The sequence below is a fragment of the Mustelus asterias genome, chromosome 21, assembly GCF_964213995.1.
Source record: "Mustelus asterias chromosome 21, sMusAst1.hap1.1, whole genome shotgun sequence".
NCBI classification, from domain to species: domain Eukaryota; kingdom Metazoa; phylum Chordata; class Chondrichthyes; order Carcharhiniformes; family Triakidae; genus Mustelus; species Mustelus asterias.
Window position 1 is genome coordinate 64197579 of NC_135821.1, and position 27097 is coordinate 64224675.

Here is a 27097-nt window from a genome sequence, read left to right on the forward strand (position 1 = left end):
TAGCAGAGGTCCCAGTACAGAGCCCAGCGGAACACCACTGGTCACAGACCTCCAGCCGGAAAAAGACCCTTCGACCACTACCCTCTGTCTCCTATGGCCAAGCCAGTTCTCCACCCATCTAGCCACTTCTCCTTGTATCCCATGAGCCTTAACCTTCTTAACCAACCTGCCATGTGGGACTTTGTCAAATGCCTTACTGAAATCCATATAGACGACATCCACGGCCCTTCCTTCATCAACCGTTTTTGTCACTTCCTCAAAAAACTCCACCAAATTTGTAAGGCACGACCTCCCTCTTACAAAACCATGCTGTCTGTCACTAATGAGATTGTTCCGTTCTAAATGCACATACATCCTGTCTCTAAGAATCCTCTCCAACAACTTCCCTACCACGGATGGGGATGAGGATGAGGATGATTGATCTGTGATTGGATGAAGATGACTGATCTGTGATTGGCTGGGGATGATTGATTTGTGATTGGATGGGGATGATTGATCTGTGATTGGATGAAGATGATTGATCTGTGATTGGATGAAGATGACTGATCTGTGATTGGCTGGGGATGATTGATTTGTGATTGGATGGGGATGATTGATCTGTGATTGGATGAGGATGATTGATCTGTGATTGGATGAAGATGACTGATCTGTGATTGGATGAGGATGACTGATCTGTGATTGGATGAGGATGATTGATCTGTGATTGGATGAGGATGATTGATCTGTGATTGGATGAAGATGATTGATCTGTGATTGGATGAGGATGATTGATCTGTGATTGGATGAAGATGACTGATCTGTGATTGGATGAGGATGGCTGATCTGTGATTGGATGAGGATGATTGATCTGTGATTGGATGAAGATGACTGATCTGTGATTGGATGAAGATGACTGATCTGTGATTGGATGAGGATGGCTGATCTGTGATTGGATGAGGATACTTGGCTTCTGTCTGGTGAACATGTTTTTGTTCTGTGATTGGCTAAAAATATTTGGTTGACAGAGTGGCGATGACAGGGTGAAGATGTCTGGCCTGTGATTGGATAGTGACAAACACCAGAATTCCGCCAATCAGTTTGCAGTTTTATTTCTGGTTGGTCTCGGCTCAGCCAATCAGCTGCTTGCTTACTGGATGTCCTAGCAACACAGTAAACAATGCGGCGGCCGAGGCTGGAGTCTGGGACATTGACCAGCACCGAAAGTTCAGTAACCCGCCCAGGGCTGGAGCACCGGGCACAGGGCAGCTAGAGACATTGGGCAGCTAGAGGCTGGGGCTGTGCCTGCTCACTGGTCAGTGTGGAGTATAGTGTCCGAGGCACTGGTCAGTGTGGAATATAGTGACCAAAACACTGGTCAGTGGGGGAAAGGTTCTTGGGCAGTGGTCAGTGCAGGACAGGATCTTAGGACACTGGTCAGTCTGGGACAGAATTTTGGGCAGTGATCAATGTGGGACAGGATCTTGGGCAGCGGTCAGTGGATGACAGGATCTTGGATAGTGTTCAGTGTGGGACAGGATCTTGGGCAGTGGTCAGTGGGTGACAGGATCTAGGGTAGTGGTCAGCGGGGGACAGGATTTTGGGCTGTGGTCAGTGAGTGACAGGATCTAGGGTAGTGGTCAGCGGGGGACAGGATTTTGGGCTGTGGTCAGTGGCAAAGTGAGTAAGAGGACTGAGAAGCAGGTGTTGTGAATACAATGAGTTCCCCACTCGCATCTCTAGGAAAGTTAAGGAAAGTCTCGCTCCTCCTGCCAGAGTTGCAGGATTGCAGGTAAGTGAGGCCTCGCTCCTTCCTCCGTTCTGTTCTTTTGCTGCACATAAACAAGTAGAAGTTGACCCTGTATTTCACATTTGGTACAGTAAGAAGTCTCACAACACCAGGTTAAAGTCCAACAGGTTTATTTGGTAGCAAATACCATAAGCTTTCGGAGCACAGCTCCTTCGTCAGATGGAGTGGATATCTGTTCTCCAACAGTGCACAGACACAGAAATCAAGTTACAGAATACTAATTCGAATACTAATTAGAACTAATTAGAACCTTTGGTGACATTGTTTAGCACTGTGGTTGTCACACCTCATCCTGTTGAAATGACTCTGCCCTGCCTTACTGCACACTTTATAAAACAGTGAAAGACGCATGTTTGCTCCCTATTTTCATTCAAACCAAGACTGTGTGACAAAGTACTGGGTGGTCCGCCAGCCTTCCCAGCTCCTTCGCAAAATCTCTGAGCTCCCCAGCAATCCAATAAAGGAAAGAAACTCCAACTGGTCACTTCCAATATTCCAATTCCACCCAACCTTCGTGCTCACTAAAGTAAAGCCAAGATCATGCTGATGAGGAACTAACATCACGCAATACTGAAAGTGTGCTGCACTGCCAGAGGTGCAAAAGATCAAGTTTTTTTGGCATTATTGGACGAAGAGTAAGAAAGTTTTTCCTGGGGTCCTGACCAATATTTATACTTCAACCAGCATCAATTTTTAAAAAACAGGCTATGTGGTCGGCTATCTCGCTATTGTTTGTGAGAGCTTGCTGTGGGTAAGGATGTCATTGCATTTCAACAAAGCTTATTGCTTGTAAAGCACTTTGAGATGTTCTAAGGCCATGAAAGGTGCTACTTAAATGCAATTTAGCTAACTGTGCTATCTTGTGCATTGATATCAAGACAGAAAGATTAATAGGATGTTCTCATGTTTCCTGAGGAAGCTATTACAACAATAGATTCCAACTTCCTCAATGGCCAACATGTCATGTAGAGAATGAACAGACGGCATTTAGGTTCCTACTAAAAGTATTAGCACCTGGACTTGGCTTGCAGTCCAGGCAGACAGTATTGATCCCGGATTTCTCCCAGCTACATGGAGAAATACATGTATTGTCAGTTTACAGGCAGGCAAGATCGCCACCAAATATGGAATAATATCCCAGGAATATGATCCTCAAACTGTGTCCATGGGGCTTCTGGACTCAGATGGTCTTCTAGAGTCTAAACATAGAAACATAGAAACATAGAACAGTACAGCACAGAACAGGCCCCTCGGCCCACGATGTTGCGCCGAGCTTTATCTGAAACCAAGATCAAGCTATCCCACTCCCTATCATCCTGGTGTGCTCCATGTGCCTATCCAATAACTGCTTAAATGTTCCTAAAGTGTCTGACTCCACTATCACTGCAGGCAGTCCATTCCACACCCCAACCACTCTCTGCGTAAAGAACCTACCTCTGATATCCTTCCTATATCTCCCACCACGAACCCTATAGTTATGTCCCCTTGTAATAGCTCCATCCACCCGAGGAAATAGTCTTTGAACGTTCACTCTATCTATCCCCTTCATCATTTTATAAACCTCTATTAAGTCTCCCCTCAGCCTCCTCCGCTCCAGAGAGAACAGCCCTAGCTCCCTCAGCCTTTCGTCATAAGACCTACCCTCCAAACCAGGCAGCATCCTGGTAAATCTCCTCTGCACTCTTTCCAGCGCTTCCACATCCTTCTTATAGTGAGGTGACCAGAACTGCACACAATATTCCAAATGTGGTCTCACCAAGGTCCTGTACAGTTGCAGCATAACCCCACGGCTCTTAAACTCCAACCCCCTGTTAATAAAAGCTAACACACTATAGGCCTTCTTCACAGCTCTATCCACTTGAGTGGCAACCTTTAGAGATCTGTGGATATGAACCCCAAGATCTCTCTGTTCCTCCACAGTCTTCAGAATCCTACCTTTGACCCTGTAATCCACATTTAAATTAGTCCTACCAAAATGAATCACCTCACATTTATCAGGGTTAAACTCCATTTGCCATTTTTCAGCCCAGCTTTGCATCCTATCTATGTCTCTTTGCAGCCTACAACAGCCCTCCACCTCATCCACTACTCCACCAATCTTGGTGTCATCAGCAAATTTACTGATCCACCCTTCAGCCCCCTCCTCTAAGTCATTAATAAAAATCACAAAGAGCAGAGGACCAAGCACTGATCCCTGCGGCACTCCGCTAGCAACCTGCCTCCAATCCGAAAATTTTCCATCGGCCACCACCCTCTGTCTTCGATCAGACAGCCAGTTACCTATCCAATCGGCCAACTTTCCCTCTATCCCACACCTCCTCACTTTCATCATAAGCCGACCATGGGGGACCTTATCAAACGCCTTACTAAAATCCATGTATATGACATCAACTGCCCTACCTTCATCAACACACTCAGTTACCTCCTCAAAAAATTCTATCAAATTTGTGAGGCACGACTTGCCCTTCACGAATCCATGCTGACTATCCCGGATTAATCCGCATCTTTCTAAATGGTCGTAAATCCCATCTCTAAGGACCTTTTCCATCAATTTACCAACCACCGAAGTAAGACTAACCGGTCTATAATTACCAGGGTCATTTCTATTCCCTTTCTTAAACAGAGGAACAACATTCGCCATTCTCCAGTCCTCTGGCACCATCCCCGTGGACAGCGAGGACCCAAAGATCAAAGCCAAAGGCTCTGCAATCTCATCCCTTGCCTCCCAAAGAATCCTAGGATACATTTCATCAGGCTCAGGGGACTTATCAACCTTCAGTTTATTCAAAACTGCCAGTACATCCTCCCACCGAACATCTACTTCCTCCAGCCTATTAGCCTGTAACACCTTCTCTTCCTCAAAAACATGGCCCCTCTCCTTGGTGAACACTGAAGAAAAGTATTCATTCATCACCTCGCCTATCTCTACTGACTCCATACACAAGTTCCCACTACTGTCCTTGACCGGCCCTAACCTCACCCTGGTCATTCTTTTATTCTTCACATAAGAGTAAAAAGCCTTGGGGTTTTCCTTGATCCGACCCGCCAAGGACTTCTCGTGTCCCCTCCTAGCTCTCCTAAGCCCCTTTTTCAGCTCATTCCTTGCTAACTTGTAACCCTCAGTCGAGCCATCTGAACCTTGTTTCCTCATCCCTACATAAGCTTCCCTCTTCCTTTTCACAAGACATTCCACCTCTTTCGTGAACCATGGTTCCCTCACTCGGCCATTTCCTCCCTGCCTGACAGGGACATACCTATCAAGGACATCCAGTATTTGTTCCTTGAAAAAGTTCCACTTTTCATTAGTTCCTTTCCCTGACAGTTTCTGTTCCCAACTTATGCCCCCTAATTCTTGCCTAATCGCATCATAATTACCTCTCCCCCAATTGTAAACCTTGCCCTGCCGTACGGCCCTATCCCTCTCCATTGCAATAACAAAAGACACCGAATTGTGGTCACTATCTCCAAAGTGCTCTCCCTCAACCAAATCTAACACTTGGCCCGGTTCATTTCCCAGTACCAAATCCAATGTGGCCTCACCTCTTGTCGGCCTATCCACATATTGTGTCAGGAAACCCTCCTGCACACACTGCACAAAAACTGCCCCATCCGAACTATTTGACCTACAAAGGTTCCAATCAATATTTGGAAAGTTAAAGTCCCCCATGACAACTACCCTGTGACCCCTACACATATCCATAATCTGCTTAGCAATTTCTTCCTCCACATCTCTATTACTATTTGGGGGCCTATAGTAAACTCCTAACAACGTGACCGCTCCTTTCCTATTTCTAACCTCAGCCCATATTACCTCAGTGTGCAGATCCCCCTCGAAGTGCCTTTCCGCAGCCGTTAAACTATCCTTGATTAACAATGCCACTCCTCCACCTCTTTTACCAGCTCCCCTACACTTAGTGAAACATCTATACCCCGGAACGTCCAACAACCATTCCTGTCCTTGTTCTACCCACGTCTCCGTAATGGCCACAACATCATAGTCCCAAGTACCAATCCACGCCCCAAGTTCATCTGCCTTGTTCCGGATGCTCCTTGCATTGAAGTAGACACACTTCAACCCACCTTCCTGTCTACCGGTACCCACCCTTGACCCTGATACCTTCCCCAATACCTCACCACCCTCACTGACTTCTGGACTACAACTCCTTTTCCCACGCCCCAGACAAATTAGTTTAAACCCCCCTGAAGAGCCGTAACAAATTTCCCTCCTAGGATATTGGTGCCCCTCTGGTTCAGGTGCACCCCGTCCTGTTTGTACAGGTCCCACCTTCCCCAGAATGTGTTCCAATTATCCACGTATCTGAAACCCTCCCTCCTACACCATCCCTGCAACCACATGTTTAACTGCACTCTCTCCCTGTTCCTCAACTCGCTATCACGTGGCACCGGCAACGTACCAGAGATGACCACATGTTTTGTCTTGGCTCTCAGCTTCCAGCCCAGCTCCAGAAATTCCTGCTTTAAATCCCCGTCCCTTCGCTTACCTATGTCATTGGTACCAATGTGTACCACGACTTGTGACTGTTTCCCCTCCCCCTTCAGAATCCGGAAAACACGGTCTGAGACGTCACGGATCTTGGCATCCGGTAGGCAACATACCATCCGTGAGTCTCTTTTGCTGCCACCGAACCTCCTATCTATCCCTCTAACTAACGAGTCCCCAATAACTATTGCCCTCCCGCTCTGCCCCTTACCCTCCCGAGCCACAGAGACGGACACAGTGCTGGAGATCCTCTCACTGCGGCTCAATGAAGTCTGATGAAAGATGATTTAGTTTGAAATTAAGATGGATGAGTGGGGTCACAATGTCTGAAGCAAAGAGTGAATCCTGGGTTGACGTTGTTGGAGGTTCTTGTCTTTCAGATGAGATGTTGAGCTGAGGCGCCTTCTATTTGTTCAGGATCTCAGAATATCCTAAAGGGCTTAGTCGCCGATGAAGTAGTTTTGAAATGAATGGCTATTGTAATGTAAAGGAAGGCAGCAAGATTCCACAGACAGCAGTGATAGTGAGGGCAGGCTAATCTGGTTTAGCAATGTCTGAGGGCTGGATTTTGGGCGAGACACTTGGGAAAACTCCCCTGCTTTTCCAATTGTGCGATAGGATCCTCTGAAAGATAGCGGGGGCGATTCTCCCAAAAAAATTCAAGTGTCGAATTCTCATAAAAACTGGAGTAAATCCCGCAAATTTTTTCAGCGGGTGTTTCAAAATGAATCTCCCACATTGCAGGGTGCACTGGCCTGATTCACGTGAAAAATCTGTGGGCGGGACCTATTCCCACAGGAGAGGCCGGCAGCATAGTCCCTGGTTGGCAGTGCCAAGATGCCCCTTGGGTAGTGGCAGGGAGCCCAGGTGCCAGGCTGGCAATGCCTGGGGACACCCCCCTTACTCCCGACTTCCTGGGGGGCAACAATGGCCCCCCTTCACTCCAGCGGGGTCCGGCTGTCAGCACCCTGCAAGTGGGGAGCTATTGTAAACCCCACTGGACTGAAATACTCATGGCAGGGGCAGAGACGCTAGCAGGCCCGGAGATTTCAGTTCCAGGCCCGCTAATGGCATGCTAATCGTGATTAGCATAATTTATACAGCTCCGTGCCAATTTCTGGTGCGGAGCTGACGGCACCTGAAATCCAGCGGCCGGAGTCTCACGGAGGCCGTGGCACCCAGCTGGAAGCCGGGAAACTGCCTCTGCTTCAACGCAGCGGGCTGGGAGAATCACCCTCAGCACCTCTGACAGTGCAGCACATACTTAGTGCTGCGGCGAATTGTCAGCCAAGGTTATGTGCTCGAGTCTCGAGAGGGAGGCTTTAACCCACGACCTGCTGATCCAGAAATATCTATCGAGCGTGTGAATATTTTTGTGCAATGTGAACACTCTCCTGTCTTCGAGAGACTTTCTGCTTTTTCACTTCCTCTCGCCACCAAGACATGAGAGGAGAGGAGTGACTGCAGATAAGTCAGCACAGCCTCTGCACTGCCGTGTGAAAAATCAAACACCTATCAATAACCATTTTCAATGTTATACTACACAGAGTTCCATTTAGTGTACAGCACAGAGAGTGGCCAGTTGATCTATGCCAGTGTCTTTGTTCCCCATGAGCTCCTCCCCATCCACCACATCTCATCAACGTGTATATTTAACTCGTTTCCCATTAAATGTTTCACCACTATTTGCTTCAGCCACTCTCATGGTAGCAAGTTTCACCTTCCAACCATTCTCTCTGGGTAAAGCCATCTTTTCCTAAGTTCCATATTGGATTTGATCATAACAAACTTGCATTTACATAAAGATTATATTGATAATCTTTAATCAGGTGATTAAATTCAACACTGTGACACAGCACCTAGGGACCACCGTGTAGCTTGTCTTTAGGAAATGGCTGACAGTGAATCAGTACCCCCCCCTCCCCCCCTCCCCCCCCACCTACTCACAGACAAACTGACAGGCTGTGGTTTTGCTATCGCTAACTTTGCACAACAGCACCTCCCCTTCCCCAGCATTTCAATACTTTTTGTGTTCCAGTTCATTCATAATGTCAGAGCCCCTTCCTGCAACATTTTTCATAACTGGCTGCACCGCAGAATAATATGTTCCAATCATGCAAAATCAGTATTTTCGGCTTTTCTTTTAACTTCAACATTATTTGCAATTTCTTGAGATCCAAGTGTATAGTAATTGCACACCGAGCTTCTCTCTTTTCCACTCTCGGTGGATAGATTCACATTTGTGTCTCTCTCCAGACCTCAGCTTTCTAGGATGGTGGCTTAAACCCACATGCTCATTCCTGGCTCAGAGTCGAGCATGCTACCACAAAGACACAGCTAACACCTCAAAAACAATTGTAATCATACACAATTCTTCATTTTGTACATTCCCAAAATATGTTTCCTCTTTCTATTCAAATCACTGAATGGGAAAATAAAAGAAGAACTTGCCTTTGTGGAACTGTCAGTGCTTCCTCATGAGTGCCATTGTTTTACTTTCTTTTATTGTGTTTTCCACAGCAAGCGAACAGTGTGCTTTGAAAAGGAGTGCTACACAGGTAAGGAAAGCAAAACTTTCACAGACACGTTCAAAATCTAATCCTGATGTCCCAGGCAGCAGGTCAGCCTAAGGGGCTGCCCTTCTTACATGGATTTGCCAGAAAGATTGGCAGCAGGTCTACCTGATCCCTGGCAGCAGGTCAGCTGGATCCCTGCCGACCCTCCAGACGCGCTGTGACTGGAGGCTGACTGGGACTTTTCAGTTGGCCTCCTGTGGGGTGGCACAGTGGTTAGCGCTGCTGCGTCAGAGACCCGGGTTCAATTCCACCTTTGAGTCACTGTCTGTGAGGAGTTTGCACATTCTCCCTGCATCTGCGTGGGTTTCCTCCGGGTGCTCCAGTTTCCTCCCACAGTCCAAAGATCTGCAGGTTAGATGAAATGGGCATGCTAAATTGTCCCTCAGCGTCAGGGGAATTTGCAGGGTAAATGCATGGGGGTTACGGGAATAGACCCTGGGTGGGATTATTGTCCGTGCGGGCTCAATGGACTGAATGGCCTCTTTCTGCACTGTAGGGATTCTATGATTCTATGACTCCTGTTTCCCGGTGTGACGGGGAGTAGTTCAATTGCTTGGATTAGGCATGTAGCAAACCAGAGGGTCAGTGTTCTAGGCAGGCATCTCTGCCTGCCTGGAGGTAGGTGCAGCCAAAGGCCACCCTTTAGAGTGGTTCCCATAGTGGTGGGCTGGTTGCTTTTTAATAGATTTTCTAATAAAGTAGTCTTTAATTTGGCCCCCCTGTTTCAAAAGCCTCCTTAAAACCCCCTTTGTGGACTGTGCGGTCAGAATCCCTGCTGAACTCCAGAGTCTCTCTCTGCCCTGCTTCATGGACAGTAGTGATTGCTTTGTTAAATGTGTGTTTCTATGGATTAAGGAGGCATGTACTGCAAACAGTGTTTTTGCATTTGTGCTGAGTTCTCTGCGCACCTTGTAAAGTCAGCAATATTCCTATGATGTGAGCACAATGTGCCCCAATGGAAACCCAACCAAGAAAGGAGCAGGACTTCACTCAGCCAACATTGGTCTTGGCACTCTAACTGCCTTGGTTGATAAGGTAGTTTTGATGTGCATTTTATGGTATATTGCTGAGACGGTGTCAAGGGAGCTTTACTCAGTATTTAACCCCTGCTGTGTTGATGTAGCTGCCCTGGGAGTGTTTGGGAGATATACTCAATTGGTGCAAAAAATACAGCAAAACAATACCCCTGAAAACATTTGTCTCTTGCTGCAGATGATGAGGCTGCTTTGCTGAGTGAAATCCTGCCTCCTTTATCATGGTCACACTCTTCCACAGCTTCTTCTTCCTCCTCTTCATCGAGATCAAAGGCAAAAGGTAAAAATAGCGGGACAGAGAAATAAACATATGAACACAAACCAAAAAACATACAAATTAGGAGCAGGAGTATGCCATACGGCCCCTCAAGCGTGCTTTCCCATTCATTAAGATCTTGGCTGATCTGACTGTAACATCAACTCCACTTTCATTCTTATATTCTATATGCTTTGACTCCCATGTCAATCAAGAATGCATCTAACTCAGTCTTAAAATATTCAGTAACCCTGCTGGCACTGCTCTGTAGGGAAGGGGGTTCCACAGAGGATTAGTGGCCAGGGTGATTAGAGGGCAGGGATTGCAGCAGCATTCATACAAGCAATGAAGATTGGGAGGAAGTGTTCAGAGTGCAAAGAATGGGATGTTGGCCAGCAGAGCACTGCAGTAGTTGAATCTTGAAATGGGAACGGCTTGGATGGGAGTTTCAGGAGCGGTTAGGCAGAGACAGGAGTGGAAATGGCAAATAACATAGAGGAGAAAGTAGGAGATCTTTGTGATGGAGAGGATGTGGGTCAGAGCTAATCTTGGAGTCAACTACAATGTAGAGGATTCAAATAGGCTGGCTCAGCAGGGCGCCATCTGGCCAGGGAGAAACAGGTGGAGTTATAAGCAAGTGTAGTGTGGTTGAGGGTAGCCACAATCTTCGAAAGATTAGCTGAAGGAAATTGCAGCTCATCCAAAATTGGATATCAGACAAATGGTCTGACAGCACAGAATGGAAGGGCCAAGAGAGGCGGTAGAGAGATGGGGCCTGGCTGACAACAAAAGCGATGTAAACATTGAGTCTATGGGCAGAAGTTGACGGAAAGAGAATAGGGGCCAGTAGAAAAATGGAATTAGAACCATGAGCTTTAATCTGGCACTATATCTGCACAAGGGGCTAACCTCTAAGCAGATTTCCATGATGCTCTTGAATGTGGGATGTTGCGGTAATGTTGTTATGATGCATTTAATGTTTGCTTTTTTCTTTAACGTTCTGCTTGTGTGTCTCCAGACTCGAGTCTCAGTGACACTGAGCTCATGTCCACTATGGTAAAACGGCTGACCAAGATGGAACAACGGGTCCGAACCCAGGCGCAGGAGATCAGCAAGAAGGTGAGCGAGTTTCGCAGGCAATGGCAGGCAGGAGTTTCACAACCAATGGCACAAAAAAGTCTCCCAGCTACCCACCTGTCATTACACTGAGACATTGAAGTATTTTCTTCAACAGAGGCTCACTCATATTCTCTCTCTTTTGACAGAACCAGAAAATAGCTGTGTTGGAAGAAAAGCTGAGTTTACTGCAACTGTCCAATGGTAAAGGCCAGTTCATTACCGTAAATAAAATTGCATCCAGTTCTAATGCTGTGTAACTAAGATGCAGTGTAGTGTGGGGTGCAGAGTTCTGTAGAGGCTTCTGCTTTTTATTTATAGCAGCTGCGGAGCTAATTGCAGTATTATCAAATTTACTCATGACACCAAGCCTCATATTTTGTCTACTTTAGGCAAGGTGTTAAGGCTTTAGAGATGCTGAGGGGGAGATTTACCAGAGTGGTACCAGAAATGAGGGACTTCAGTGAGACTAGAGGAGCAGGGGTGGTTCTTCTTAAGAAAGAGAAGGTTGAAGGAGATTTAATAGGGGTTTGCAAAATTACATGGGATTTTGATGGAGTAAATAGGGAGGATGTTTCTACCGGCAGTGGGGTTGGTTTATCCCAGGCAAAATAAGGACTCTTTTCTGCAGGGTATTGTTAAACAGGGACAGTATTAACTGGATTGGGAGCTGGGTCTGGCGGGATGAGGGAGAGAAAGTTTGGGAGATCTGTCTTTTATTAAGCCTGTTTCCCTTTATTGACCTTGTTCCTCACAGCTGATAAGCCCAAAAGACAACAGGAGCTGGAAAAATTACTTCAGCTTCAGAATCAAGTGTGGGAAATGGAGGTAAGAGATCATCAGAACCAAGATTCATCGCACTATTTCTCACACTCAAGCTCATTCCTTTCCATGACCTTCTTGTCTCTTGCTCTTCTCTTATTCCTGTGATACTGTACTCCATTCCCCTCCCCCAGTCTGATACTACAAGGTTTGGGGGGGGTTGGGGGTGTGTGTGGGGTACAAAGGTGGGTTGTGTAGAGGTGGTGCAAGTTTAAGGATTTTATGTCAAGGGGAGCAGGTTTCTGTGCAAGCGACAGGTTGAAGCATCTGAAACAGCCAGTGTGCCAGGAAGCAGTCAAGAACCTGTCGACTTCCTGCTGCTAAGCTGAGTGCACTCCTCAGCGAGTAGGAAACCCTTTGGGAGGGAGGATCTGACATTTAATATGTTAAATTATCAGTGGCTACAGTTTTAACCTAGAATTCTGTCTCTAATTCTGTGCTTTGCGGAACTCGCTGGAGGAAAAAAAGGCAAGGCGACAGAAAGAGTTGACAGGGTTGAAAAATCGACACACAGAAAGGCCCTTAAATACACAATCAGCCAGGTGCTTCATTGCCAAAGTGGAAGCGCTGATGCTCACAGGACCTATGCTGAGTATGCTGTCATTGCTTTGGAGCTGATTTCCAAAATTTGGGATATTAAGAGTGTCATTTTGAGTAGAGTGTTCTTTTAAGCCTTTCTCCTATGTGATTGTTTTACTGGTGACTTGAGGATTCTGAGCATGTGCAGGTTTTGGTGGGCTGCAAGAGTGTTCTGCAATCAAGACCTGTTTTACTAGTGCTCCTGTTTTCTTAGGTATTACTGTTCTGTTGAGTTACTGTTATTGTTAAACTTCGTTGTTTATTTATATAAAGAAGATAATTCTTTAAACAACACATTTGACGAGCTTATTCGTGGCCTCAAGTTACCACATCTGTTTGGTGACAAGGAGAAAAAGGCTAGTGAAGAGAGAACAAAGTTTATTGATATTCAGCATTGTAACACAACATTGCACACAGTGACTGGCTAGTTTACATCGTGAATTTATTCAACAGGATTTCAAGTTAGCAGCAGCATGGCTATGTTCGGGGCGGTCGGTGAGTTTGATGAGCAAAGTAAGGACTGGGCTGAATACGTGGAGACGTTGCAGCACTTCTTTCTGGCAAATCGAATAGAAGATGAGGCAAAGCAGCGCTCGACCCTCCTGAGTGTTTGTGGCATGAAGATTTATAAGTTGATAAGGAATCTGGCCATGCCAAGGAAACCAGGGAAATTTGCTTTGCAGATTTAGCTGCTCTGGTCCAGAATCACCATAATCCAATGCCCTCGGTGATTGTTCAATAGCCATTTTCACAAAGCAAGTCAATTGGTAGCTAACTTTATGACAGAATTAAGCCAGCTTTCAAAACAATGTGATTTTGGAGCAGTTTTAGAAGATATGCTTAGAGATAGGCTGGTCTGCGACATTAACAAGAACAGCATTCAGGATTGGTTGTTGGGGGAAGCCACATCAAGTTTTAAGGCGGCTCTGGAAATTTTGCAGGGCATGGAAATGGCTGCCAGCAATACTAGAGAAATAATCAGCAGGCTAAGGGTAGCTCCGGGGTAGTGGGGCTGCACCAAATGCAGAAAGGTAAAAGCAGTGGAGGGTTTTAGGTGTGGAGGGCCACACTATGCCAATCATTGCAAGTTTATGGACACTGTGACCAATGCAGCAAGAAAGGGCATTTAGTGAAGAAATATAGGCGTGTGAAAAAGCAAGGTGAGGGCTGAGCAAGAAAATTTTAATTCAAAGAAGCCTCAAGCAGTTAGACACTACATGGGAAGATTGGAGCAGGCAGAAGCGCAAGTTTACTATAAGCTCGATATCTGTGAGGCGTGAGCAGAACTATTTTTGTTACAGTTGTAGTCAATTGTAGTCAATGGTAAACAGATCAAGGTGGAGGTAGACACAGGAGCCTCCTCATCTGTAATTAGTGAGGAAGCCTACAAGTTGACGTGGGACTCTAACTGAGCGCCAGCCCTTACTCCAGCTGAGATTAATCTTCGAATGTACAGCAGAGAGTCCATACCTTTGCTCGGGGCATTGGAAGTCCATATTGCATATAATGGTCAAGAAGCAAGGGCATGCCTCCTTGTGGTCAAAGGAAGGGGCCAAGTTTGCGAGGGTGTGACTGGCTCAGCTAAATTCCATTGAAGTAGGGTCAGATCAAGAAAACAAGAGTTACCAAGGATGTTGTCAAGAAGTATCCAGACATGTTCAAGGATTTTTATTCCAGTATCGTATCACGCCACAATCCACAGCCAGGTTCTCTCCAACAGAATTGTTGTTAGGTAGAAGGCCAAAGTCTCATCTGAATCTGCTTCACCCAGATCTCAAAGCAAAAGTGAGCAGGAGACAAGAGAAGCATAAGGAAGGACATGACTACCACGCCAAAGAGAGGCAGTTCAAACCGGATGATCAGATCTGCATCAGGACCTTTGGTAATAACTGGAAATAATTTTAATGCACAGTGGCCCAGTATCTTGGATCACAACTGCAACATGAAGCGTTATTTGCAGACACCAAGACCATATTCATTTGCGGTATGACCAAGAGTCAAGAAAGTTTCGGAGGCACCACGTACACAACAGGAGTCAACACCCATTACTGATAATATGGCAGAAGGGTTTTGCTGCCAGGAATGAGGTTCAAGGTTTGCCAATTGACTCTGCAACAGCAGTGGAAGAGGAACATTCTCAATCTACTTCTACGGATTCACCGATACCAGTGGTATTGCGTACATCACAATGCAACTGCAAAGCTTCTGACAGACTTTCGTATAGTTAAGACATTGCTTTCATTGTATTTCCGTCCTGATGGGGGATTGAAATTTAAGGGAGGAGAATAGTTACAGAATGTCATTTTGAGTACAGAGTGTTCTTGAAGCCTTTAAAAGTTTTAAAGTTTATTTATTAGTCACAAGTAAGGCTTACATTATCACTGCAATGAAGTTACTGTGAAATTCCCCTAGTCCCCACACTCTGGAGCCTGTTAGGGTCAATGCACCCTAACCTGCACGTCTTTCGGACTATGGGAGGAAACCGGAGCATCTGGAGGAAACCCACGCAGACACGGGGAGAACGTGCAAACTCCACACAGAGCCGGGAATCGATCCCAGGTCCCTGGCGCTGTGAGGCGGCAGTGCTAATCACTGTGCTACCGTGCCGCCCCATATTCTCCTATGTAATTGTCTTATTGGCATCTGTTGAGGGTTCCGAGCATGTGTGGGTTTCTGCAAGGGAGTGTTTTGTAGCCAAGACCTGTTTTACTATGCTCCTGTTTTCTTTGTTATTACTGTTCTGCTGAGTTACTGCTATGGGATTGGGATTCACAGAATAGGGATGTGCCTGCCATTTTTAAAGGGCCTCAGAGTCATCCCAACTCAGTGAAGATCCAGCCCAAAGAGTCAATACATTCTCAATGGGCTGAATGACTTCCTTCTGTGCCAGATCATTCTATGATAGCACGTTGCTTAGGTCACCTTTTCAGGGAGTACTTTGAATAAAATTACTTTTGAGGCTTGCCATCCCTTTAAAAAAAAAATCAACCTAAAACAGCAAGAAAAATGGAGAAGTGTGCTGACATGTTTGCTGTGGCTCTTTTCTGTAGAAGTTCCTGAATGATTATGGGATGATCTGGGTCGGTTCAGAGAAGGATGACGCTAGCGGTTTGTATCTAAACGAGGAGGAAGAGTTTGAGGAGCTTCCCGACCCCAGTGAGCTCATATCATACCCAGGTAAGTCGTATGGTTACTGAATGAAGTCTAGCTTGGGATAGGAGTACCAGGCAATAGTCACAGCAACCTAGGGAGCTTGTGATCTAGAAGAGGGAGCAGCATAGATCCTGGATATCGAACAACCAGATATTGGACTGAAACTCCCTCAGGGTTCCCCTCACTTCCCCTCCCCACCTTTTAAAAACAAAAGAGGTTTCAAGGCATTTTTTAAGGATGACCGAGAGTCCAAAAAATATGGAGAGGGAATTCCAGAGCTTAGGGCCTAGGCAGATGAAGGCATCACCACCAGTGATAGAGGAGTGAAAATCAGGAATGCAGACTTGGAAGGAGGACGGAGATTTCAGTAGGTTGTAGAGCTGGGGGAGAGGGAGGTTACCGAAAAGCAGTACCGAGTTGTACAACCGGAAGAGTTTGCAGAGATGGTGAGGCTTCCAGCTTCAAGACTGCCCCGACACATCCTGTAAAGTGACGTGTTTCTGCAGACCTTTCTTTGCAAAGATCAGGTTTGTATGAAGGTTTGAACTTCAACCTCTGGAAATACCCCATGTACTGGAATGGGACACAATAATGTCTTCACAAATGTTATCACAAAGTTACAGAAACTTTGGGGGGATTTTCTGGCCTCCCTGCAGCGCGTTTCTCACAGTGGGTGGTGGGATCTTCAATGGGTTTTCCCATTGACTGCACCCCATGCCACCAGGAAACCTCCAGCAGGAGTGTGCCAGATCCAGTTGGCATGAACAGCCGGAAAGAGCCGGCCTTTATCTGCAGTGAATCATTAGAAATAATATTGTATTAATACAACATTAAAAGACATTTAAATACTGCCTCCAAATACAATGTATTTTGAGTGATGAGAATTAAGGTCCCCATATCTGTTGGTGGAGGGACAAATGTTAATGAGGGCATTGGAAGACCTCGCTGCGTTTCTTCCAGTAGTGTTTATGGCGAATTCGGATTATGTCCGTCAGAGGGAAGATGGCACCTCCAACACTGCTTTGCTCCTGCAGTACTGAAGCATTACCCTAAATGTTGTGTTGATGTTCTGGAACAGAGCTTGAACCCACGTCTCTCTGATACAGCAACAAGACAGCTAGCCACTGAGCCAAGGTTGCTGCATATATTCTAGTCCCTATGTTGCTCCTTACATTAAGACTTAAACGTACTTGTGGAGCAACCGATGTAAAGTGGAATTTAGTTGCCTTCAGTTAGTTGCAAATTAATAAGCAGCGTTTCAAGACTGGAAGCTGTACTGCTAATTGATATTTTCACAAGTTTATCCAGTTTATAAGTTTATTTATGAGTCACAAGTAGGCTTACTTTAACACTGCAATGCAGTTACTGTGAAAATCCCTTAGTCGCCGCATTCTGGCGCCTGTTCAGGCACACCGAGGGAGAATTTAGCATGGCCAATGCACCTAACCAGCACGTCTTTAGACAGTGGGAGGAAATCCACGCAGACACAGGGAGATGTACAGACTCCACATAGACTGTGACCCAAGCAGGAATCGAACCTGGGTCCCTGGCGCTGTGAGGCCACTGTGCCGCCCGAGCTATTCATATAGCTGCTCGAACATTGCTGCAGAAGCACAAGGCAATATATTGTGTTGCATTGAGTGAAAACCGTGGCTTGGCTCCATTCCCAAAGAAGCAAGAACATTATCACCTATAGACCAATTACTAATGTTTTTTTCTGTTATATTTTAAAGTGTAGTTAGTGAACTTTCCAATTAGGTATTTTTTTGGGAGGGAAAACTTAAAACTGCAGAACTCGATCTATTTATGAGTCTGATGAGCGATAAATACAAATTCCATTCATTCTCTCATTCATAATATCTCATTTTATTCCCATGGCTTCCTTTGAAAGCTCCTCCAACTTAACAACTTCTGATTTTGTGTTGTCTTTAACATAAAATACATTCTAACATGCTCCTTAAAACAAATTAGACCAAGGAACCGATATGGAGAAGGAGATTAGGGCAGCTGTATAGACTTGCTTAAAAAGCTACATGGAGGAAAACTGTAAGCTCCCCCTGGGATTTTCCTTCACCCATTCAATCACCTGAGGAAACGTTCTACACAGATATGCATAGAGGCCAGATGAAACCACTCACATGCTCACTATTCCCTGCGCCCTCCACCTACTACTCCCCCACTCCCCATCCCTGTCTGTGGAGCAAATGTCCCAGTGCACTCTGCATGCCCTCCCTCTTCCCTCAGGCCATAATGTCCTCCCCACCTGGTACCTATCTCATGATGGGTTAAATGCCTTTTTATGTTCTCAGAGCTGTTGCTGACACTGGATTTCTGCAGTGATCCTGGCAGAAATAATTTGGAGCCCAGAATTAGTGTTATCGGATTTGTCTAGTCTGAAAGCGGTGTGGAGGTGTGATTCAACAGCTTGAGATACACAGTTTATAAAGCAGTTAGCATCTGTGAAGGGATCACAGTTTTTCATACACTTCCTCTGTGCTGCTATTTTCACGGCTGCAGAGCCTCACACCATGTCCTCGATTTATATACAGTGTGTACTAACTCAACCAAAAGCAAACCTTCATATGGCTGGTACTCGACTGAATGATCTGTAAGCTTAGCTCAATCATTTATCCATGATCTCACATTGTTTGTTGCAATGTTACAGCAAGGGGCTGTGTGGTTATTTGCCAGATTTTCACGCCTCTGTTCTGGCATCGCTCATCTCTTTCCTTCTCTCTTATCGTATATATCATGACATCAATTTTGAGCATCTTGTTGACCAGTGAAATAATCCACTGTGTGACACATTTCAGGTTTTCCACGGGTGGTATTGTGCTAATTCCGTATGTTCTTGAGATCCTGGTGTATAACACGTTCGCATGTAGTCTGAAGATAACCAGACTGTTTCAGCGGTCCGGGAGAGAGAGTTTTGTATCTCAGTATGCAATCTAATGTTAAACTGGTAATTACTCAGGTTGTCAATGGCACAGAAGAGCTACAGCCAGTTTTCAAACATGGTGACCCTAAATAAGAACTGGTTTACTGAGCTGATGAAAAACCCGAGGCCAGATTCATAACCAATTTTGAAGCAATAAACTTGGCTGTTCAGTTGTAATTATGATGTGGAGATGCCGGCGTTGGACTGAGGTGAACACAGTAAGAGTTTTAACAACACCAGGTTAAAGTCCAACAGGTTTATTTGGTAGCAAATACCATAAGCTTTCGGAGCGCTGCTCCTTCGTCAGATGGAGTGGAAATGTGATAGGGAAATGTATAGTTGTAATTATAGCATGCTTTACCTTTCTTTCATTCCTGAGTTTAAACATCTAAAGTCAAATGGTGAAATGTTTATAGAAAATGAGAAGCCTGGTCTGGACATTGTAGTTTATAACATTAGCTTCAAGCTCTTCAAGTGTTCACCAGTCACCTTTTACATGGGATGTGTTAGTTCAGTCGTTGGAGTTACATTAGTCCAGTGGTTGGGTGTTGCTGATTGGAAGGTTTACAGTAGTTCAGTCATTGGAAGGCACAGCAACCCAATGGTTGGGAGAAGTTATCCAGTGATTGTGGGGTTACATCAGTCCTGTGGCTGAGGTTATGTTAGCCAGGCTATTTGGGTTGTCCAATGATTATGGTACTGGATTAGTAAGCCTAGCTTTGAATATACCACCATGGCAAGTCTGGAAATTGAACTTGACAGGAACTCAGGCAGCCATTCAGTCCCTTGAGAATGTTCTGCCATTCACTTAGAGCATGGCTGACATGTATTCAACTTAATTTACCTGCCATTGCTCCGTGTTCGTTGACACCGTTAATTGATACATTTATTAATCTGTCAATGTCAATTGACCCCAGCAATAAATCCAGCACCAGAGAACAAAAGCAAAGAATAAAAGCGGCTGGATTGTTGTTAAAACTCCAGCTGAGACATCACTCCAAAATGTGTAATTAACTCTTAATGCCCCCATATTTATAAATAGGCCACCAAAGATGGGCAATAAATGTTGCCTTGCTGGAGTTGTCCACATCCCAAGAACAAATTATATGAAAAACTTGAACTTCTTGTTAAAATGAATCTTAAATAAAAATATATTTTTTTTTAAAAATTGGGTTTCATCATGACCTTCAATGTAGGAAATCACCTGTGTCACGTCACCACTAAACCTGGCTAAACTCATTGCTGAACTCAACGGCAGTGCTGATCATTCCGGGACTCACGCATGCTTGTGCTGACACTCTGTAAGATCTATCCAATTAATTCCACTCCCCTGCTTTTTCCTCGAAGAACAGCAAATCTTTCCTTTTCAAATGTTTATCCAATTCTCTTTTGGGAGACATTCTGGAATCTGCTTCCGCCACACTTTCAGGTAGTGCATTCCAGTTCACAACAACTTGCTATATTTAAAGAAAGCGTTTCCTCATTTCACGTCCAATTCTCTTGCCAATTACCTTAAATCTATGTCATTGGTTACCAATCCTTCTGGCACTGGAAACAGAGTTAACTAGAATAAGTTATCATAGGGAAAACCTATGTTAAATCTTCTTTAAACCGTCCCTGCTGGAGAACAATTCCAGCTTCTATAATCTCTTTGGTCATCCTTCGTACCATTCTGGCAAATGTTCTCCAGGAAGTCTGAGGTGCAGAACCTCACATTTTCCCAGGACTAATTGATATCCCAGTTTGTCTACATTGTTTTCACTTGGCCTTTTGTGTCCTGTATTGTAACATACCTGAGCAACTTTGCTTCTCTAATCCCTCTCAATCCACCCCTCTTACACTTATTTGGGTCCGCCCCCTCCAGGAGGAAGAATTCGGGAAGTGGGATTGAAAGCTGATCCTCTTCAATTTGTCTGATTGGTAATCGCATGTATCTGATTATTACGATCTAGAATGCCCTGTCTGAAAAGGTGTTGGAGGCAGATTCAATAGTAACTTTCAAAAAGGATTGGATGTATACTTGAAAAGAAGATATACACAGGACTATTTAGAAAGAGCAAGGGGCGTATGACTAATTCCATAGCTCTTTCAAAGAGTTTTCTCAGGCACAGTAGGCCATATGACCTCCTTCTGTGATGTCTTGCAGCAATTGTAGAGTTTTGGTGAGACCTCATCTGGAGAGTACTGTGTACAGTTTTGATCTCCATATTTAAGGAATTATATACTTGCATTGGAGACAATACAGCGAAGCTGCACTAGATTGGTCCCTGGGATGAGGGGGTTGTCCTATATCCTTTGGAGTTCAGGATGAGAGGGCCTATATCCTTTGGAGTTCAGGATGAGAGACGATCTCATCGAAACCTACAGGATCCTGAAGTTGTTTAGTAGGATGGATGCTGAGATGGTTTCCGCTGGTTGGAAATCTAAAACATGGTGGCAAAATCTCAGGATAAGGGGTCAATCATTTAGGACTGAGATCAGGAGAAATTACTTCACTCAAAGGGTTGGGAATCTTTGGAATTCTCTACCCCAGAGGGTTGTAAATCCTCCATCACTGAATACTTTTAAGGTTGTGGTAGAAAGATTTTCGAGGAATTAAGGGATGTGGGGAGCAGATGGAAAAATGGAGTTGAAGCCTAACATCAACCATGATAGTGCTGAATGGCAGAGCACGTACAATGGACTGTGTGTTCTGCTGCTGTTCTTATTTCTTGTGTTCTTGTATCTTGAACCCAGGTTTCCATTTGCAAGCAGTGCTTTCCACCCACACCCATTCTGAAGAAATTGTGGTTTATAGGTGAAGCTGCCAAACTGAAAATAGATGCTGAGCACTAAAAAAGACACTTGATCAGTATAAATGAATGGTGTAGGGCACCTGCTGTACGTTGTTGCATTATCAGAAGTGAGGCCTTTTAATGAGGACGATGGCTTGCTGATACCATTGTTCAATGTCAAATATAGGCCCACAATATCCACACAGAATAGTGTCAAAGCCAATAGAGTGCCACAGAAGGCCAAATAAATAGTTCTAAAGCAACTAGGTAAAGTACTAGGAGTAGAATCCAGAAATGTACAAAATCAATCCACATGTAGGAATTGGCCAAATCTACTATCTTGGAGTATTCTGTAGTAAATGATGTCTCAAAGTAGCTTTAGGGATTCCACCTGAATGGTGTATAGTCTCTGGAGCAGAGACATACGCTGTGTTAAAGGGGTGATCCCAACAAAATTCATTGTAAGGATTCCAATCAATCCAGTTCCTACCTGCTAGACAAACTTTGGCAGAGTAAGGAATTCCTACACTTTTTGAGAGTAAGGTGGTTAATCAATAATGCTCCCAGGCAGGAGAGATTTGCCCAGGAGATCAGGACCAGTTAGTTACCCCTTGTACCTCGCCATTCAACTGCCTTCACACAATTTATTTTTACTGACACAAAGCAAAGTACTGCATTTGCTGGAAATCCGGTCCAAAGACAAACACTGGGGAGGTCTCTGATGAGGTGGAAAGCAGGAGTGATTAAATGGCAAAAAGAATGATGGTAAAAGTCAAATGTGGGTGGAAATGGGGAAAGTATTGAAACAAAAGTTAGATTTTAGAGGATGGGGGGTGGTTAAAGAGTGGTGGTTATGAACTTTTTTTCATTCCTTCATGGGATGTGGACATTATTGACAAGGTCAGCATTTATTGTTCATCACTAATTGCCGTTGAGAAGGTAGTAGTTGGCTTTCTTGAACCACTGCTGTCCATGTGGTGCAGGTGCATCCACAGTGCAGTTATGGAGGGATTTCCAGAATTTTGACCCAGCGACAGTGTAAAAATGGCATCCAATTCAGGATGGTGTGTGACTTGGAGGAAAATTTGTAGGTGGTGGTGTTCCCAGAAGTTTGCTGTTGCCCTTATTTTTCTAGATGGTGAAGGTTGCTGGTTTGAAGGATCCAGTTGAAGGAGCTGTGATGAGTTGCTGTATTGCATGGCTGATTTGCAGCCATGGTGCGCTGGTGGTGGAGGAAGTAAATCTGACATTGTTGAAATCAATGTTGAGTCCTGAAGCTTGCGTTGTAGGAGGAACAGTATAGGATACAGAGAGCAGAAGAGGCAGGACCTTGTGCTGAGGCAGCTTTGGACCAGACTACCTTCCTCCTGACCCAACAAAGGGACTAACATATTGGGGTAAGTCCAGACATGGTTCTAATCTCACACATCCGTTCCACCAAACAAACACCTTAAACCTTTTGTTCAAAAATTGCTTCCTGTCATTATCTAGCAACTCTTTGTTCAGATAACCTGCTTTTGCTATATTTTATAGTGGGCTGTCCCATGCCTTTGGCCTCATTGTTGTGTTTCACTGGCTATTACATTTGATTTAGTTTGAAGTGGTTTATTTACTTTTGCCTTGCAAAGTGGAAATTCTTCATTACCAGTCAAAAAAAAAAGAAAAAGTAAAGATACTCTTTCTCTATAATTCAATCTTATTCTGTCTTCCATTAGGCCTCCACACGTTCTCTTCATTTCTCCCTTTGTGCACACATGCTTCTTCTGGGAAGTGAGTGATTTTAGAAACCACCGTTTCAGAAAATGGTGGCGGTTATTTTAAACTAGTCCGGCCAAGTGTGATTGCTGCCCGCCCTCCTGTATCACAGCTGGTGATGGTTTGTCTTTCTTTCCCACAGGTGACAGTGAGCCCGATCCTGTAACTAGGGAGAGCAGCATGCATCAGCCACAGCAGACTGATGTGACCGACTTCAATGAAAGTGGCCCACAGCCCAGATCTCCTCCATCAAGGCCGGCTTCACCATACAGTGAAGCCCTGCCTCGAGAACCCGAGAGTGACCTGGAGAAGGATATAATCGCACTCCAGGATGTTCAGAGTTCTATCCTGGCCTCCGATTATCCCAACCTGGAGGAGCCAGTTATCAAAAGCATTCAAAAGCTGGAGCTTAACATGAACAATGTGATTCAGGAGGTCTCAAGTACCCTGACTGCCCTCAATTACACCCTCGGGCAGATTCTACGATCTCCTGCAATCGCCAACAGAACGGATGAGAACCAAAACAGCAAAGTGCAAAATGAAACACCTCTAGAGCAGTTATAGGGACATAGCAGGCCCTCAACTGGTCATAAAGTCTTAGAGAAACTTAATTTGGCATTCTGAAATCTTTTTTTCCCCCAGTTTTCTTTCTACCCAGTGAGTTGTGCTTGCTCTCAGGGCATGGAAGTTTTACTTCTAAACATCTCTTTCTTTTCGTTATTGGAAGTCACGGTCTCCAAAAAGGAAATAAATCCAGGTTTAACTTCAGCCTTTTATCTGGGTCTCTGTATGCATCTATTGCCATTCCCTGGAAAGGTTCTACCTGGTAGAGTGGCGAGGGAAATGGACATATTTTTAGTGTTGACGTCTGAGGCACACAGTTAAGAGTTGAAGGGCAGGGAACTTTACTCAATCTAACCAATGCTCATGTCGAACAGCCAGACCTGGGATAGGGTTCCATTTGCTAGATCTTGATGAGCACAAAATAACTACCTGATAGTTAGTCATTGCCATCAACTTGTCTTTTGCACCAGTATCTTCTCAGCAGGTCCAATGAGGTAACATAGAAATAAAGAAAATAGAAGCAGGAGTAAGTCATTGGGCCCTTCGAGCCTGCTCCGCCATTCATTATGATCATAGCTGATCATCAAATTCAATATTCTGATCCCACCTTCCCCCTTCACCACTCTGCCGCCCCCCCCCCCAATAATCCCTTGATCCCTTTAGCCCCCAAGAGCCATATCAAATTTTTTCTTGAAATCACACATTTTGGCCTCAACTACTTTCTATGGTAGTGAACTCCACGGATTCACCACTCTCTGGATGAAGAAACTTCTCCTCACTTCAGTCCTATCATCAAACTATGACCCCTAGTTCTGGACTCCTCCACCATCCGGAACATTCTTTCTGGATCTGCCCTGTCTAATGTGTTAGAATTTTATAAGTTTCTATGAGATCCCCTCTCACACTTCTAAACTCCAATGAATATAATCCTAACCGATTTAGCCGGTTGGTCAAAAAAATGTGTTAGAGATATCGAAAGTGGGACTGGAGCAATGATTGAGTACTAGGGTACAATGGAACAAGAATGGGCTTTCCTCATCCTTGACTTCATGTTCTGAATCATAGTTTTGCCCTGTGATCCAACAAGTCATCTACATTAATTAACATGTGTGCATGGCATAAACTAGGCCTAAATCACTGGGTAGCACATGTGCATTGCATGAGCCATGCCTAAAACCAAAGCAGCCATAATCTAAGCCACATTGGTGCTACAGCTTAGCACAGAAATGTTCAGCTATGGAATGGGGCGAGAATGCATTTGACATTCCGGAGTGGAAGCCTATTGATTGTGTGTGAATGTCCGCAGATGCAGGTACCTCTTCCACTTTGAGGTGGTGTACATTCTGCACCTCAGACATTTGAGGTCACAGCAGAGCAGATTTGTTTTGTTTCTAGTTACTCAGGGTCTACAAAAGGATTCTGCACCATGAGGCTCTTCTGACAAAGTAATTAAACTCTGACTTGTTGGAATGTCCAACTCCTCCAGGAGGTAACCATGAGGGAATCCAGAGGTTAACAGTGTGGGGACTCCAGGAGTGAACTGTGTGGCCCCTATGTCTTTGGCTGGATGTACTCTTCTTCCAACTGTCTCGCTCCTGGACTCTCCTCCTCCTTAGGATGTCCATTGCTAGTATTTGGGTGTTCCCTCAAATGCCAGGGAGGCAGTCGTTGTATTTCACCAGTCTTGTGGAGAAAAGTTAGTTTTATGGTAACAAGGGTGGAAGTTATGTGTTATGCTTAATGGCAAAATACTGGTGGGGAAGACCAGAGACAGATATGGAATTTTTTTTGCGCAGCAAGTTGTTGTGATTGGAAACGCATTGCCTGAATCAGAAAGTTTTGCGGGTTCAAGCCCCAGTCCTGGACGTGAGCACCTAATCCAGGCCGACACGCCCAGTGTTGCTTTAGGGGAGTGCTGTACTGTCAGAGGCACTATCTTCTGCCCTCTTAGATCAGAGGTCTTCCCTCTACCTTTCCTAATAGCACTGTGAGTGTACCTGCACCACATGGACTGCAGAGGTTCAAGAAGGCAATTTATCACCACCTTCTCAAGGGCAGTTAGGATGGGCAACAAATGCTGGCCTAGCTAACGACACCACAGTCCATCAACAAATACATTTTTAAAGAAGATGCAGGTACCATGACACCAGAAGGAAGGCAGAGGAGCTCTGCCCAGTATCCGGGCTAATAATCACTCTTAAGCAACAGCACCAGTAGCACATTTCCTGCAATTATGCCATGTGTATAATGGAGAAGTCAGCACATCTGTGCTGGGGCAGGACAGCACAGGTTCAGAGGGTCAGTTTCAGTGTCAATGCAGTGTAAATTCAATGCTCTGTAAGTCACTATCACAATATCTCACCCAGTGACTAAAAGTCTCTTGAGGAAGTTTTTAAGCTAGAAAACACAATGACAAGACAGGAGCAATGTAAACATTTTTGTGACCACTTCCTCCCTTCAGTATTTTTGCCAAAATGAAAAAATGTACGCCTTTCAAATACTACCTGCTGCCCATTCTTGGATCTTCTCGTCCCTCCACCCCGCTGTAATTGAGAAAAACGAAAATAATTAAGTGTAGAAATGTGTAATATGTATCAGATTTTAGGTACGCTTGCCACATAATCTTCCAGCATCTTGAGGTGTTTTCAAATCTGATGTTCTCATAAGAACATAAGAAATAGGAGCAGGAGTAGGCCATCTAGCCCCTCGAGCCTGCCCCGCCATTCAACAAGATCATGGCTGATCTGAAGCGAATCAGTTCCACTTACCCGCCTGCTCCCCATATCCCTTAATTCCCTTATCGATCAGAAAACTATCTACCCGTGATTTAAACATATTCAACGAGGAAGCCTCCACCACTTCAATGGGCAGAGAATTCCAGAGATTCACTACCCTCTGAGAGAAGAAGTTCCCCCTCAACTCTGTTCTGAACCGGCCCCCACTTATTTTGAGGCTGTGCTCTCTAGTTCTGGTTTCCCTTCTAAGTGGAAAGAATCTCTCCACCTCTACCCTATCCAGCCCCTTCATTATCTTATATGTCTCTATAAGATCACCCCTCAGCCTTCTAAACTCCAACGAGTACAGACCCAATCTGTTCAATCTCTCCTCATAAGCTACACCCCTCATCTCCGGTATCAACCTGGTGAACCTTCTCTGCACTCCCTACAAGGCCAACATATCCTTTCGCAAATAAGGGGACCAATACTGCACACAGTACTCCAGTTGCGGCCTCACCGGTGCCTT

General features: G+C 45.0%; 1 protein-coding gene across 1 annotated transcript in view; it reads left to right on the forward strand.

The window, feature by feature from the left end:
- Nucleotides 1–1168: 1168 nt before the first annotated feature.
- ubxn11 (UBX domain protein 11) overlaps nt 1169–27097 on the forward strand; it is a 61352-nt gene continuing 35423 nt past the window's right edge. Inside the window, exons 1-7 of the mRNA XM_078237194.1 lie at nt 1169–1768; nt 8808–8845; nt 10076–10177; nt 11172–11272; nt 11419–11473; nt 12027–12097; nt 15721–15847. Coding sequence (XP_078093320.1) covers nt 1695–1768; nt 8808–8845; nt 10076–10177; nt 11172–11272; nt 11419–11473; nt 12027–12097; nt 15721–15847 — 568 coding nt within the window. The 5' untranslated portion in view covers nt 1169–1694. The remainder of the gene's footprint in view (nt 1769–8807; nt 8846–10075; nt 10178–11171; nt 11273–11418; nt 11474–12026; nt 12098–15720; nt 15848–27097) is intronic.